This window comes from Anopheles ziemanni, chromosome 2, assembly GCF_943734765.1.
Source record: "Anopheles ziemanni chromosome 2, idAnoZiCoDA_A2_x.2, whole genome shotgun sequence".
Classification (NCBI taxonomy): Eukaryota; Metazoa; Arthropoda; class Insecta; order Diptera; family Culicidae; genus Anopheles; species Anopheles ziemanni.
Window position 1 is genome coordinate 62,284,399 of NC_080705.1, and position 16,877 is coordinate 62,301,275.

Genomic DNA, 16,877 nt, shown 5'->3' on the forward strand with positions numbered 1-16,877 from the left:
GTTTTTAACGATCGTTAAAATTCAACCATTCGTTATGCGATTTCATCTATGGTTTGAATAAATAGAACAGAGATTGTCAGCTCAAACATTCAACATATCTTTACTAATCAAGTTTGTTGAATACATGGTTGATCTAGCGCGAAATTTCGGATCGTTGTTTCGGACGCGACAAATAGTTACCCAAACGGTGACAACGAAGTGCGAGGATCAAGAGAGAGAGTTGATTTATTGCGCTCTTATTTATACATTTCTAGGACGAAATATGTGCCTAGTGGTTGGTGCTAAGTTTACGTTAACTGGTCAACCAACTAGTCTAAACTCGATATTTTTACAAAGTACAAACATATTTTCAAATAGTACAGAATACATATTTTCAAATAGAAGTGCATAATTACTTTTCCATAGTGCACTAGAACACCATAGTCCGAAGCTAATACGGTATTAAAAATGATTTTCATTTGTATGTTAATCGTTATGTTGATTTCCTTATTATATGTAAGGGGGTTTTCGAGGAGTAGTTTAATAGTCATTGACAGTGGCGCCTTTCTCAAGACTTATATACTTGATCATCCAACCAACGCCGGCGAAGTTTTGCGTTTTCTTGTACCGCACCTGCACGACGTTATTATTGCTAATGTAGTTCGCTGGTTTCTCGTTTCCACAATGCTGACGAACGACCTTTTCTTTGTCCACCCCTGTCCTGCTAGCGTCAGTCAACTCCTCCTCCGTATCCAATATCTGCAAGTAATCCGTTCCGCAGGACGATTTGCTGCCCAAGTCGAATACTTCAAAGCGCAGCGCGACCACGAGATTGGTGGGAACTCTCACCGTCCACAGGCACTCCATGCGCGTCCGATTGTTGTTCGGGTAAAGGGGGCTGGTGAAAATGCCCCCGTAGCTGAACAGCTCACCACCGCAGCCACGTCCCTGGTCGGTGGCAACGTAGGTCGCATCGAGCGACAGTGACACGAACTCTCGGTCGATGGCGGGTATGACCAACCGCAGCACATTGGTGCTCGTGAAGATTGGATTTGGTGTGACAAAGTTGCAGTACTCGCCGACCAGCCGATCCTCGCCCGAACCATCGTACGCTTTGATCGCGTGAATGGCGCAGTCCACGTTGTACAGGAAAAAGATGTTGAAGTACAGTGCGATCGTGTAGTTTTGCGGCACTTCGATGGAGACGGTGCATGCTTCGTCCTTGGAAACTTCGGACTGCTGCAGGCGTCCCTGCAAGGCGGTGTAGTTTTGCAAACACCGGCTGCTCTGGTGGACGCGCAGTACGACACCCCGGCTCTCGATGGTGGAGTCACTTTCGAACTTGACGTACACTCGGTTCGTAATGGACACGTATGTACCCGGCAGTTTACCAGTACCACAGTAAATGTGGTTTCCATTGGGATAACGGCTTCCCTGTGGGGATCGAAGAAAATGATTTGAAACACACTCCGCGAAGGAAGAATACCTCTTCTCTGGTACACTGCTTATGTATAAAGTATTCGCCTATCTACCACCGTCAGCTGGATTTTGCATCCACGTTGGCCCTTGTGGCCGTCGTTACCTCCTTTTTCATGAGCCGTTTTGCTGTAGTATGTGATGAGAAGATTTTTTTATTGGTTTTCAACCAACAGAGGCGTCATGGTCAGTTATGATGTTCATCCAATTTTTACAAATTACTACTAAAATTCACTCATTCAAAATCTTAAAAGTGCGTTTCTCGTTGTTATTTGAATATGTTCGGTCGCACTTACCTGATAGAAACTTGTTTTAATGGCGGAGTGTCCGTTGAAGATCACCGTACTACCGAGTCCCTCGTATATGACAGGTTTCATCTGTAAAGTAACGGTAATTACGTTGATATGAGATAAGCCCTCCCTGTTCGTTATGAATGTGTACTTACTGATGCGTCCTGAATGGACAAGGAATCCATACATTGCTTTTTCTGATCGTCGTAGGGTTGTAGATCCATCTGCATGAACTGTATTTCGATTTGCTTTCCTGCTGCGACCTCTAGCTCCCACAGACACTTGGTGTTCGGTGGGTATCGCTTTTGTTCCCCGTAGTTCGGCGTGTTGAGCGTCACGATCGCTCCGCCGGTGAGGTTGTGTTTCATCGCACCGCAGAGGGATGGCACGATGGAAATATTTGCATCGAACAGCGTACCCTGGAGCATCGAGTCGGTCTTGTATCGTAGGTGCAGTGCCGATCCAAAGGTGGTTTGCGTTGCAACCGGATCATTACCGCAGAATCGTCCAATCAGCTGCGAGAACACACTGGCGCCGTCGCGCAGTTCGACGAAATTGTCCGAGCAGTCCGAAACATTCCGTTCTGTTCCAACGTGGAACTGGGAGAAGCTAACCTGCAGCGTGTAGCCGCTCGGTGCCTCGTAGATGACCTCGCAGTCCATAATGCGCGCATTATCATTGCCTACCAGAGTCAATTTAGCCGACGGTGAGCGCTCGTCCAGTTTGTACTGCTTGTCGCAGGCGGGTGTGTAGAGAATCAAGGCGGACATCATGGCCACGGTGGAGGTGAACGATTCTGTCTTGAACACTACCAATCCGTGCGAACCGGTGATCGCGATCGGTGGGGCCTGCGCCGTCAGATTGCCACACAGCAGAGCCAACCGGTGGTCCGAGGTCGGTTCCAGCCCACGGTACACCTCCACCTGGTGGAAGTAGCATGACTCGGTGTGCTCTATATCGAGCGTTTCGAACCGTACCGTCACCTTCTCGCCGGCAGGAATTTTAATGTACCAACGGCAAGTGATGGCCGGCCGATAAGACCCATCCGGTGGCATGTGCTCCGGGCTGCGGATAACGCTCGTGTTGGTTATGTTGCCACCGCACGAGTCCAGCCGGTACTCAAACTTGAAGCCACGAGCTTGTGTGTAACGATCGGTTTTGAAAACGATCGCGGCCCGATCCTGCACCCGGAACCGCCCGGGTGGACTTTTCAAACAATACGTCGCCATCTTTTCCCAGATGAGCGGTTCTGCGAACTGCAGCTTCCGGTAGACGGTCACGTTGTCGTAGGCACACACTGAGGAGATCAGTGTGTCCTCGAGCTCAAAGTCGATGAAGTTAAACACGATTCCACCATCGTTGCTGTTCGCGAGGAACGTGTAGTTACATGTCTGCATGTTGTTGTATTTGTCCGGGTAGTTAGGGCTGACCACAACTTTCGTTTCCTGGCTGGCGTAGAATATTCCTGCGGGTTAATGTTCTGGTACAGTGCTAATGTTTCTTTTCGTCATCAAAATTTAAAAGGGTTTGTCTTGTTTTGTAGTTTAGACCATTTGATACCGTAATTTCTACATTCTTATGGAATTGTGGTTCACTAATCTAATTGTTGGGAGATGGTCTGTTGATTGTGGCTGTGGAAATTACAGTACACAGAGGTCTGGCAGAGATACTCTAGCTGCATACTCTAACCTGCAAACTTTGATTTTTTTCCTACAATATTTAACGAATCCATTAAAAAATGAACTGTTGTAACGATTTTTCAAAGCAAAAATCAAGAAACAAGAACGCAAGAAAGGAACCTTTTTTTAGACCTTCACCAAGACTGAACAAGTTGGATGCTGTGAGATACTTCCCGTTCGCCGAATTCAGCCGATATGGGTTTTATAGTATTGCATGACGTATTGACAGGTTAAAGCATCAATCCGAGCAGGAAAGTGCAAACGCTGAGGGGAAAGATATAAGGCAAACTGGTTTCCCTGTTTCCCAGCCACCTCGAAAGATCATTATGGTAGTGAAGTTGATACTTTGCAACTCCCTTGAATCATTTTAACGATGATTATCAAACATATCTTCCATATGATCTGAGAATCCTTTTGAATTCCTTTTGGAACGAGAGGGCATTGTCAGGGCGCTGTACAACACACATTGTATGCCGTAAGTGGCCTTCTAAAAAATAAACTGATAAAGAATACGGTACAGGATTTTGGTCAGACATGGTCTCATCACATTGTGCATCACATTATTACTACCAATCGCAATTTGGACAAACCCTAAACACTGGATCCATTCTAATAATGTTGAAGCCCAAACGGAGTTGGACCAGTTGATCATGTAGGCCACGAATGAGCTGTAAAACTGCCGTTAAGCTGCCCAACAGGATATAGTGGACATCATGGATTTGCGCTTTATAGAACAGGCTGGGTATGTTCGTACACTTACCTCCACAGTTCGATTCCCAGTTAATGGTGAATCCATCCGACTCGATGGAGTCATCGGTGTGGAAAACGACTTTCATATCGGTATCGGTGGAGTTGAAAGTGGGTGGAGTTTCCTTGCCACACACTCGCCCTAGACTGATCCATTCATCACCGCGCCGATCAAACAACTCCACGTAGTCTTTCGTGCAGTTGGTACTTTTCTCCAGACTAAAGCGTTCGACGAAGCTGACACCGATATGTTGACCGGGGTTGGCTCGCAGTAACCACACGCACTCTTGGTTCGGTCGATACTTACCCTTCTCCAACGGTGCCCTGAACCGGTTTGAGCCGTGATGGAGCGTACCGCCACAACCGAACGTTTTGCTGCTGAGTCTCAGCTCGAAATCGCCCGATTTGCTGTACGTCGTCGTATGGTACTCGACGAAGAGTAGATGTTTCTGGGTGGCGATGGTCCACCCAGGCTTCGGCAGGTTTTCCTTGCAGAACCGACCGAGCATTGGACTGAGGGGTGTGGGTCCGTTGTATACGGTTAGATATTCCGTTTCGCATGTCAACTGTGGATCGAACCGGGTGAAGTTGATCTCGATCAGTGTTTGATCCGGATAGCTTATGGACCACGCGCAGTGCAATGCCTTATCGCCGAAAGCTCCTTGCGGACGGGAAATGTTACCGACCGTGGCAAATCTGCCACCACACTGGTTGACCCGATAGTCCATCTTGAACGACTGTGGCAAAAAGCCATTTCGAACGAGCACAATGGATGTATCATGAAATGGTGACAACACCATCTGCTGAGTGGCGTTTTGGCAGAATCGCTTCAATGTCAACGAACCGGTAAAAGCGGCCATCGCTCTATGTGAAATCTCGATGCACATCCTATTGTACGTACTGGCTATCACCTCGCGGAAGTTCATCACCAGTGTCCCGAGGTTTGGCTTCAGCGGATCGTTTGACAAAGAACCCTGCGTTCGTCTGTAGGTGCATACGACCGTACTCACGTTGGTAGGACTCTCAATGCTTCCCTCCGATCCGTTCAGGTCGCTATCGCAAAGTGTTGACTGGTCACTGGAAAAGCGCAAGCGGAATCCACGTTCTCCACTGTTGGGCCGGGCGAGATATATTACCAGCATAACATTATTGCTTGAGTAGATCGGACCAACATCACGGGACGATGTAGCAGACGTGATCACCTTGATTTGTGCTTCATAGTACAATCCATCGAAGAACCACATGCGATGGTGCCAGAACGACACTCCGGAATCCTCGATGTCGAGATCCAGAAACTCGATCTTAACACGCCTTCCCAATGGGACGGTGATACGCCAATCGCAGTACGTAGACGTTTGAAAATCTTGCCCGTATCCTCGACTAGTGATCTCACCGGATTCGGCGTTGACCACGTGACTACAGCGGCTATGGTCGAGAGCGTAGTTAAGCCGGAAGCCGCGCCAAACTGCGTTCGCCTTGAATGTTGTGAAGACGATTTTCACGCTCGGCAGGAGACTTACGATCGGCTGGGTTGGTATGGTTGCGCCACAGAATGTACCAACTTCGAACGCGGTAGCGTTCGGTCCCGGAAAGAGTGTGTAGATCTTCACATTATCGTTGGCCGAACAGTTCACACTGGTCGGCAGGTGTAGATCGTCAAAGGTAAAATTAAGCTTGCCATGCAAACCTTCCTGTATGTAGTACTCACAAACGGTCGCCGAAGGATAACCACCAGGCTGGGGATAGTTCTTGGAAGAGATCGTTCCACGTGGTCCACGCACTGCTCCGCCACATTTTACTAGGCTTACCTGCAGCTTGAACCGTGCATGTGTTTCTGCGCGATTGTTAAAATACTTCACAGAGAGGGCATTTGTTTTGGTAACAATCCGTTTCGAGATGACGCTTGTGCACGTGTTCATCAGTTCCGGTACGGCCTCCGTGAGCCCTTCTCGCAGTGAAATGTACTCATCTTTGCAGTTTGGTAACCTTGCGAAGAAATCCACATCAACAAACTGGGCCTGCAGCAACTCTCCGGCTGGTGCTAGGAAGGACCAAAAGCATTCACTGTGCGGTCCCGGTACATCCGGATAGTTCGGCGATAATACCGTCGTCGAATTGTACTGCGAGCGCAACACCATGCTACCGCCGCATTCGATGCTCACCTCGCGATAGAGCAAGCGGAATTTGTTCGGGCCAGCCATTCTATTGGGGATGTACCTCACGAATGCTCTATTACTGCTCGTTTGAATGCTGCTCGGTATCTCTACGCCACTGTACCGACCGAGCAGAGGCGAGTACTGATCTATACCGTTCCGGATTACTACGAAACCCTCGCGGATCAATGTAGACGTCCCGAGGGCGCTGATGTTAAGATGCTCGAAGCTAAACTCTATCGTGCGTCCCGCCCGTACACTGATATTCCAAAAGCATTCATTCATCGAATCCCATCGGTATGGTAGGTCGCTTGCTGGAAGAGCTGTTGCGTCAGGCTGCGTAATAACCCCATTCGGGTCCGTTAGTAACCCTCCACAACGGAGTGAAACAGTTCCAATAAATCCGGTACGATTCATGTAGTAGTCCGACCGGAACTCTACCTTCAAGTAGGGCACTCCGTCGTACTTTCGCTTCATGCGTAAACCGTAAGTGCAGATGCGTCCGAACGACTTCCAGGTGAGCAGATCCGTAGAACTAAACACCTCAACGTAGTCCGCCAAACAGTCACTCGTTTCGTCCAGGTCGATAAAGCTAAAATCTAGATACGGATGGTACGTTGGAATAGCCGACTGCAGGATCCAGCTACAGTTCAGACCCGTTTGGTAGCCGTTGGGGTAGCCTGGAGATGAGAGGTTGTACACTTGGTCGGTACCGTTCAGTACGATGGTCGTGTGGCCACCACAGAAGTTCTCGTCGGATTCGGAGGAAGATTCTTCCGTTTCACTGGCCTTCTGTTGCCAGCTGAGTGAGAACGTGGAGGAATCCGTTACGTCCGAATGGTCGAGCAAGATGTACACCACGTTAGTTGTTGAAACTATCGGGTCCGGTTTTGTGAAGCCACAGGCTGTGAGAAGTGGGACGGCCGTATCGTCGTAACCGTCGTAGATCTGCAAGCAGGGACAAAATATTATACCGTGTCTAAGGAGCTTTCAAAAAGCATATGTCCTACTATCAGGGTGCCTTCACACATAAACTGATCTATCGCCTGTCGGTCGATAGCAAAGTTGTTGAATTTTATCGCTATCACCGAACCGATATCCACGGTTATCCGCCAGCCTATATTTTCCATCTGAGTGTAGCCCTTCGGGTACATTGGTGATGTTACTGTGCCACTGGAACCGGAGATTTCACTTAAAGTATCTGGCGGACATATAAGAAAATGATTTAGTGAAGATAACAGCATAAGTTTAATACGCTCTCCATAAGGTTGCATAAATCACAAGGGAACCCAATAGCATATGACATACCATAGGAATACTCCGCTAGGAATCCTTTTGCCACACCGACACCATTTGAACGGAATTTGATCCAGAAACTGCTCGCCTCTGTCAGGTTCTTTGGAATTTGATTTCCACAAAAATCACCCAACAGTGGGCCACCACCGTTTCCTTCCCGAATCTCAAGATAATCTTCATTGCAGTTGTCCGATGATTGGATGTCCATCTCCTTAATAAACAGCGACATCTTGTTACCCGGGGAAGCCGAAAGCTCCCAGATGCACTCGACATTTAGTGGATATGTGTCCGGGTAGTTTGGTGAGGCAAACTCACCCGCCAGAGCTGTGAGACGTCCACCGCAAGCTATGATGAAAGATACCAAAATAGGGTAAGCCTTGAATTCCTTCAATCTCCAACCAAATGCGTACCATTTTCGAGCGTAGTGTACGTCATATCTATGAACAGATTGTCAATCTTTTGCAGATACAGATCTTCGGAGCTTATTAGCACCGTTAGGGCATTGCCACGACTAACGATTGCCGGTGGGATTTTGTGTCCGCAACCCTCGAACCGCATCGGACCGTCGGTGGTCTCGCCCTCGTAGACCGTAACAGTCGCATAGCACTCTCCCTCCTCGGACTGCATATCGAAAATGTTCAGATGTACGATCGTCAATGTAATGCGCTGAGTTTCCACCGGAGCTACCAGCACCCAGGTACAGTTGTCTGAGGACATCTTGTGTGCCTTATTCAGCGTGATGCTGCCAGGCATGGTCACCATAATACGTGATCCGCAGCTCTGTGAAATGAAGTTTTTGGAGAAGTAATGTAACATTTTCGACACATCACTTTCTCTGTGGGTATTTTACCGTCTGATAACTAGCTTGGAATCCTTTCGCCTCGTACATCTCGTCCGATTGGAACGTTACCAGCAATTCGTTCCCGGTGGTCGAAACAGTGGTAATGTTGGACTCACTGCCACACACCGTCAGCAGAAGCTTGTCGATCGCACGTACATTACCATCGTACACCTTGAGTGAGTCACCGGAACAGTTGTCCGATTTATGGATTGCCCAATCTTTCAAGGCGAACTGAAGTGTGTGCGATGGATCAGTTCTGACGATCCACGAGCAGGAAGCGTTGCTTGGGTAGTTGCTTGGGTAATTGGGCGAAGAAATGTAACCCTCGTGGTTGATGATCCGTCCCCCACATTCTGGAAAACGTTCAAAGTTAATTAATTGCCCCGAACCGAACAAGATGGCCTCGCAATGTGTGACACTCACTCTGGTTGGAAGTTGTGTATCGTGCCCGGAACCCTTTATGCGTGAAGCTAGAATCGCTGTAGAACCTCAGAAAGAGCTGATTACTGCTACTGACAATGTTAACTGGTTCCTTCTGCTCGTGACAGAGTGTCACTAGCGGATTGGTGAAGTTGGCATCGCTTGCCACTCGCAGACCATCGAAGCGACAATCTTTGCCCGTTTCCATGTGAAAGTCTTCCACGATCAGATTGATCACCGTTTCCGGCTCGGTCGTGATGGTCCAGTGGCATTCCGTTTCCTTCGGGTACGGGTTTGGATAGTTCGGTGAACTCAAGACACCGGACGGTTTCGTCAGATCGCCACCGCACCCATTGATGGACCATTCCGCCCGAAAGCCCATCTGTTCGCCGCTCGAATCCGTGTGGAAGATCAGATCAAGCGTGCGGCCCAAACTTACCATCGGCTTCGGCTTGCCAGCACAATAGCGACGAGTGATCGGTAAATCGCCAGTGCCCATCTCCTGCAACTCAAGATAATCGAATGGACAGCGCTGGGATGAATTTTGCGCAGTCTGCGACTGTCCGATCGATTCGAAGTCAAAGTGTGAAAACTCCAGATTGATACGATTTCCCGGCGGCACCGTGATCGTCCACCGACAGTCCATCAAGGAAGAATACTCGTTCGGGAAGTTTGGTGACTCGATGAACCCACCGTAACCGGTGATATTACGTTTACAGATTATATTGTACTTGAGCTGGAAGCCACGTCGATGATTTGTGTCGTCCGTCCGCATACGGATATAGGCGTGGTTCGACTCGGTGTTCAACACGATCGGATCCGTATCGGAACTGCAGAAGCGTCCGAGCTTCTTACCGCTCACATCGAACCCATCGTAAATATCCAGATAGTCGTACTGACAGTTCTTGTGGCTTTCCATGTCCAAATCGGTGAACACGATATGTATGGCTGAACCAAGGCTGGTCGAGATGCGCCAAACGCACATGGAATTGTGCCCGTACGGCTGCGGATAGTTGGGAGAAATAATGGAGCCCCGCGGGGACGTCAGCACACCACCGCACCCGGTCGTCGCCGAATCCCATTCGATCTGGAATCCAGGATAGTTCCGTGAACCATCCGAGTAGAACCGCAGGTACAGCTGGTGACTAAACGAGATGGTCCCGTTGAAGTTGTCTTCGCCGCAGAAGTTTCCGATCAGCGGTGCGGACGACGATCCACCGTTCCTAATCGTAAGCCCATCGTAACGGCAGGTTCTGTGGTTTTCCATCATGAAATTTCGTACCATCAGCATGATCTGTTGGCCCATGGGAACGGTAATGATCCACTCGCACACCTTATTCGAGAGATAGTTCTTGGGCCAGCCGGGAGACCGGATGATGCCACTGGTTGCGAAATAGTTTCCACCACATGCTGAAATAAAGCATACGTCTGATGAGTTTGACTAGAACTACAATTACGAGAACGCTCTGAAGAATGATGTTTTTCAATAATGCCTACACACTGAAAAATGCAATAGAATCGCTGTGTAATATAGAATTGTGACAACGAAATTCTTCTTCTTCTTCTTCTTGGCGTAACGACCTCTTGGTCATGCCTGCCCGTGAAGGGCTTACTAGACTTGTTGTACGTGGATAGTCAGTCCTCTCGTAAAGGGGAGAGTCAGGTCTCGGTTGGGATTCGAACCCACGCCGTCGAGGTGGTGTGCCTCGGCGCTCATGGGCCGATTTTCTAACCGGCGCTACCGCTCGGCTGTCGCGGACAACGAAATTACGTGGTTCTATACAATCTAGGTTCAAGTTGGACTGTTAATATCAATGCATTATGCATAGGTGGTTGAATATCGTCTGCAATATATTCTCCCTCGTTCTCTTGACTTGACTTGTACACTGATATAGTAGGAAACTATCAGAGGTGATTCCGAAAAGAGAGATCAACCACTGATCAGTGGTTTTAAAGCTGCTTACGATTGCAAAACCAGGGTAAAACTGTATCAAGCCATGAGTTCATTTAGAGTCCTGGCTAAATTAATCAGACGTGTAAGATTGATCATGACCAACTTCCCTTGTCAGATTACGGAGCATGGAAAACTCCAAATTCCTTTGCTGGGCTTGCGCCAAAGTAACGATTCTCCTATGTGACAGGCGCGGTTTTGGATAGAACTTCGTCAGACCAAGACCATTCTGCGGTTGCATCGCCAATTAAATAAGTAAGTAAGCCAGATCATCATGGTAGAATTGACCAAGTTAATCCTCGAAATCTTCTTCTTCTTCTTCTTGGTCTGTGAGGATTTACACCAGTACGGCTGTTGAACCCAGCTTCCTGGGGCTTCGCCAGCTATCCTGGTGATGTAGACTTCAAAGGGATAAGGACCGGCAACTAAGGCCATATGTCCCGATTTTCTGAATCCTCGAAATCAAAGTAAACAAAGTAAACCAATTAAAAAACTTACTCTTTTCAACGTCTATAAAGGTAAACGCCAGACTGAAGCCATCCCTCGATGAAGATGAATCTGTTACGAATCGTATCGTAAGCATATTGCCGGAACTGGTGATCGTCGGTGGCTTTTCCGAGCCACAGTATCTTCCTACCATACTGTGTGCCATCGAAGAATTATCGAAGATCTGCACGTAGTCGTACATGCAGTTTGCACTCGGCTCCAGCTCGAAACTGTTCCACGTCAGCTGGACGGCGTGCCCCGCTGGTGCGACAATAATCCACTCGCAGCGAGAATCGTGTTGATACTTGCCCGTTTCGGCGATGGCTGGCGAACGTATGATGATGTCCTCCTTCGTCAGGACACCACCACAGCTCACGTTGAAGAAAGTAAAGTTTCCCTTAAAACCACGTCCTCCAACGGATCCATCCGAGACAAAGCGTACCAGCATGATGTTCTTGGACGAAATCGTGCGTGGTGGGGCCTTGCTGCTACAGTACCGTCCGAGCAGCGTCACGTTCGACGGTATCAACCCATCGTACAGTTCCACATAGTCTAGCTCGCAACTCGGGTAGCTGTTCCTCTCGATTTCGAAGTCAAGGAAGTCAAAAGCGATCGCCTGACCAAGTGGGGCATGGATAATGTAGTCACACAACTGATCAGCGGAATACATCTGGGGATACGAGGGAGACTTAATTTCCATGCCCGGTTCGGTAAACGTGCCACCGCATTTAATCTTATAGGTCACGCTGAAGCCTGGATGTGGCGCTGACCAATCGGTGTGGAACTTCAGCAGTAGCGTGTTCCCGGTCGAGGTGTACTGTGGCGGTATGCGATCACCGCAGAACTTTCCCAGCGAAGGGGCAGCCGTGTTGCTACCATCGTATATCTCCAGGTAATCGAACTTGCAACCTTCGCTCTGCTCCAGAACGAACTTGTTAAACCGGATATCCACTCGACTTTCCGTCGGTAGTTTTATCAGATACTCGCAATTCAGATTGTTCGGGTATACGTTGTCCGTTTGCGAGAGCGGTGATGTAATAGTTCCCTCGCGTGCCGTGTAGATGCCACCACACCCGGGTACACCCTCCACAACCGAGTAACTAATCTGGAAGCCAGCATCATTTCCATTTTCATCACTGTGGAAATACACCGTGGCCTTATTGCTCGGTGTGACCAGCGGTTCCGGGTGTGTTGTGTTACAGTACTTTGCCAGTAGTGTACCCTCGTCCTCGACCCCGTCCGTAATCTGCACGAAGTCGTAGTTGCAATTTTCATGCGACTCGATTTTCATGGTGAAGAAGGTGAACTGTAATCGACGACCTTGCGGTGCCTCTAGGTACCACTTACAGTCTCGGTTCGGTGGATAGTTCCCGGGTGTTCCAGGTGACGTGATTATACCATGGCTAACGGCATTCACCGTGCCACCACATACCGGATCGATGCTTTCCCACTTCAGCTCGAAGCCCTCGTGTGCCGTGGAGTTATCGGAACGGAACCATAGGTACAGCATATTGTGGGAGGATATAAAGTTTCCACCGTGTGGGAGTGAGTTACCGCAGAACCGCCCAAATTTATAAGCTTGCGATGTGCGACCGTCGTGAATCTAAATGAGTAATACAGGCAGTTCAATTACTCAATTACGCTGGTATACTGAAATCCTTACCTGCAACCAGTCGTACATGCACTCGCCATTACTGACCGCGTTCTCGAGGTTAAACTTCGTAAATGTCACATTCAGCACCTGCGTGTCGTTTGTCTTGATAAGCCAGGCACAGCGCGCATTGTGGTTGTATGTTCCGTTCAACTCTGGATAACGTAAAGTTCCAGACAGCTGATACCGAATATTCCCACAGGCACGTACATTCGTTTGACAGCGAGGTCCCGTGTAACCGTTCTGGCATCGACACATGGCGCGATTCAAGAAGGGAGTGCAAGTACCTCCGTTCATGCACGGGTTCGGTTCGCAGGGAGACTGGGTGCTTATACAGTTGGGAGAATTCGTACCAGGCGGACAGGTGCAGCTGTAGTTTTGCGCATCAATTTTTAAGCATGTTCCACCGTTCTGAAAGGAAGTAGTAAGAAAATCTGGTAAAAGCATATTTCGGAAGAGTGACGTCGCAAAAGTAAATACTTGAAAGCAACTTGAACTCCCTCTATGATCTAGTAACCTGGTTGGTATGTATGAAAAGTAGGTTAAGAACAGATCACCACACAGAAAGGATTAGAACACATTACCCTGCACGGTCCGCTTGCACAAGGATTCAGTGACGCTCGATAGCACCCGGAAGGACCAAATCCGGTCCCAATGTATCCGGGCATGCATATGCAGTTTGGTACCGCACTACCATAATCCACGCAGCGCGCCATTGGATGACAGAGACCAGGAGTACAGCGGGTACCCTGAGCGAGACACGTCCTTCCATCACCAGTGTATCCAGGAGGGCAACTTCCACATTGGTACGAACCCTAAGACGGGATATAAACTGCGGTAACTGATTGGTCACTTCTAAAACATCGTACTGCCATACCCTGGTATTGATGCAAGCCACGGAAGGGGACGTACTGCAGCCTCCGTTGTTCGTTTCGCACTCGTTGATGTCGACACAGTAGAACCCATTGCCAGTGTAGCCAGCGGGACAAGCGCCACACACAAACGAACCGGGGAGATTGATGCAGCTGACCTCCGGGTCCTTTGAGCAGTGCGGTCGCGACTCACTGCACTCGTCCACATCGACAGTGCAGGCCGGCGATAGACCGTTCGTTTTCCATCCCTGATCGCAGATGCACCGGTACCCATCCTTCGCCTGCACGCACGTTCCGTGCCCGCACAGATCCGATCCTGCCGTGCTGCAATCCTGTGCGCGGGTCGTGCAGTGGATTCCCCGGTATCCGTCCGGGCACATACACGTGTAGCCGCCGTGCGTATTCTTACAGGTGGCACCATTCTGACAGCCCAGATCCGTACCCGCGAAGTGGGCACACTCGTTCACGTCTGCCGTGCACGTTGGGCCATCCCAGCTGCTCGGGCACAGGCAAAAGAACGAATCGTACGTGCTTATGCAGGTGCCCCCGTTCTGACACGGTCCACTACTACACCGATTAGTCTGCAGGGTCGTCATCAGTGTTGCCAGCTTTGTCTCCACGCTTCTCACTCGCCGTGCCAATGCACCGATCCGTGGTGTCTGTGAGGCGGACCGGTTCGAGGAACTGTAGGGAAAGCAAAAAGGGCCTCAAGCTATAACGGGCCGATTTCTACTGCCGATTTATTTATCCCTAGAGGGAGTTTCACTTACTATTTTTCGAGGGCTTCCACACGCTTGATCAGTCCAAAAGGACCACTCACGTACGTCGCTAGCAATTGTATCTGGTCCGCCACGTTGCCACCGGGCAGGAACGGCTGACTGTCACCGGGTCGTCCGTCGATCATCTTCGATAGAGTCTGCATCATGTGGTCGACGCAGATACCGCCAATGTTTAGGTGGCCGCTGCCCTTCAAGTGGAAGGTAATATTTTTGTCCTGGGCCGATTCGAACGTGATGTGGCCGTTGGTCGCAAGGATTTTAGCCCTATAAGAATTCAATGTCGGTAGATGAATCGTGTTCATATATTAAAACCCTGCTTTTCCGATAAACTCCCCCTACATTTGCTAACGACAAATAATATTTAAAGGAGGATACAAAGATAACAATATACGCCCATCAATTTGTTTGTTGATCTCATCTAGCCTATTTCTCATCTCATCTCAGCTTTCATCTCATCTAACCTTTCAAATATAAAGAGGAGGAAAGTTCCCGTTAATCTCACATGCTACATAATGAAAGTATGAAAATGTTATACAGGGTTTGACAGATCAACTACAAGATCCAGCAACATTCTTTGTAAATCATACTTTCTTTCACGTCGGGAACCAAATTGAGGTAGTAACATCAACGGCGTTATCAGTAAGCATAAAGCATTAACTAGACACGGAGAGCGTAACCGATCATTGCCACAACGGAAATTGTCAATGAAACGAGCGTTCTGAACACGCCAGAAAATCCCGAACCTTCGTTTCATATGATATGTACCGTATTTTTCCGTGTATAACGACTCCCAAAAAAAACTGTTCAAGGTTGATGAAAAATTTTTTTCTCTAATTTTCATCAATTGTAACAATGTTATACGTGTTTTAACCTCCACTCTATGATCGAATCGAAAAGTTACTACCCGTTTATAACGACCCCCTTAATCGGATTTTGAACATTTTTGAAAAAGAGTTCGTTATACACGGAAAAATACGCTACTTTTTGTTTGTACATTAAAAAAAACCGCGATTGCTTCGGCCCCATCCAAATGGTTCATCGTTGCCCATCCCTATGGCTCCTTTCGGTGTAAAATTGTCTGGCACGGTTCTCTATCCAATTGAGATTGGGACATCATACTGTTAAATTCAGAAAAGTAATATTTCGCTCGAAAATCCACCATAAAAATCAGGGTCAGGGTTTTAAAATAGTGATAGCGGTAAACCCAATAAAAAGTACGTATTATTTGAAACGTCCAAAGCGTCTGATAACGATGTTGATGTTACTACTTCAATTTTGTTGCTAACGTGAAAGGAAGTATAATTTACAAAGAATATTGATGGATCTTGCAGTTGTTCTGTCAAACCCTGGAAGTATAAATAAGTTACTTCTATTTTCTAATAATGTTTCCCAGGTTTCTTAGCTAAAACATCGAGCTATAGTGTATATACTGATCCATGAAATATTTTCCAATCCTTACATATAGTACTGAAGCAGATAATATATGTAGATAATATGGATTCGATGGAATACAAACGTGCACATAAATACATCATCCATTGAGATCCTTTGTTGATAGCGACTATTTGCACTACTTGGGGGTGGAATTGCAACAGTTATCATTTCCAGAATACGCCCACATGTGTTAAGCTCTTTATATGCACTGCCTTCAATTTTTCTTGCATGAGCGGAAAAAAGTGTTTTTTGGTTTATTGCACGATTTTCTTCCTAACCCATCGAACACTTTCGCACAAAAATCCATAACATAAAAATCACAAGCTGACTGACCAAACTAGCATAGTAACACTTACTGGTCTTCGAATCCACCAAAAGCATTATCAAACAGTCCCACCAGGGCCAAAAAGGCCCAGTATAGTCTGAGCCGCATGTTCAACTTCATGCACTAGACTTTTTCCAATGCACTTATAAGCTTCGTCACGGTGTCACTGGCGCTTTATTTATGTTACTTGTGCTTCCTCTGGTCACGATAAAAGAGATCCTCTCGAGTGCATCTCGGCTTCTTTTATACTCTCGTCGCCTGGCTTCCTGCCTATCACATGCCTATCCTGACTTAGTGTGTGTGTGTGTGCTTGACTTAGTATCCATCTATGCTATCACTGGCAGCACCAGCTACGCCAAACGTCAAGTATCGAAGGACACTAGAGTGTCTTACGGCTTACGGCTTGACTTATCGGTGGCGGTATCACTACACAAGTCAAGACAATTTAGTGAGATAGTTTAAAACTTGAAGAGCCGTCAAATACAATTCGTGTTTGAC

At 47.9% G+C, this 16,877-nt stretch overlaps 1 protein-coding gene across 1 annotated transcript; it reads right to left on the minus strand.

Moving 5' to 3' along the window:
• Window positions 1-519: 519 nt before the first annotated feature.
• LOC131294042 (cubilin homolog) lies at window positions 520-16,487 on the minus strand. The gene is made up of 15 exons (XM_058322089.1): window positions 16,411-16,487; window positions 14,612-14,884; window positions 13,847-14,525; window positions 13,554-13,784; window positions 12,982-13,380; window positions 11,331-12,921; window positions 8,885-10,291; window positions 8,471-8,814; window positions 8,031-8,400; window positions 7,633-7,965; window positions 7,335-7,525; window positions 4,185-7,272; window positions 1,901-3,210; window positions 1,752-1,832; window positions 520-1,413 (listed from the first exon to the last, which is right to left on the minus strand). Exons 1-15 carry the CDS (start codon window positions 16,485-16,487, stop codon window positions 520-522), a joined length of 11,268 nt encoding a protein of 3,755 aa, XP_058178072.1.
• Window positions 16,488-16,877: the final 390 nt, after the last annotated feature.

Coding starts and splice junctions, on each gene's coding strand:
- LOC131294042 (XM_058322089.1), bottom strand. CDS start 16,487: ATGCGGCTCAGACTATACTGGGCCTTTTTGGCCCTGGTGGGACTGTTT. Junction 8,815..8,884: donor ATACACAACTTCCAACCAGA/GTGAGTGTCACA, acceptor AACGTTTTCCAG/AATGTGGGGGACGGATCATC. Junction 3,211..4,184: donor CTGGGAATCGAACTGTGGAG/GTAAGTGTACGA, acceptor ATTAACCCGCAG/GAATATTCTACGCCAGCCAG.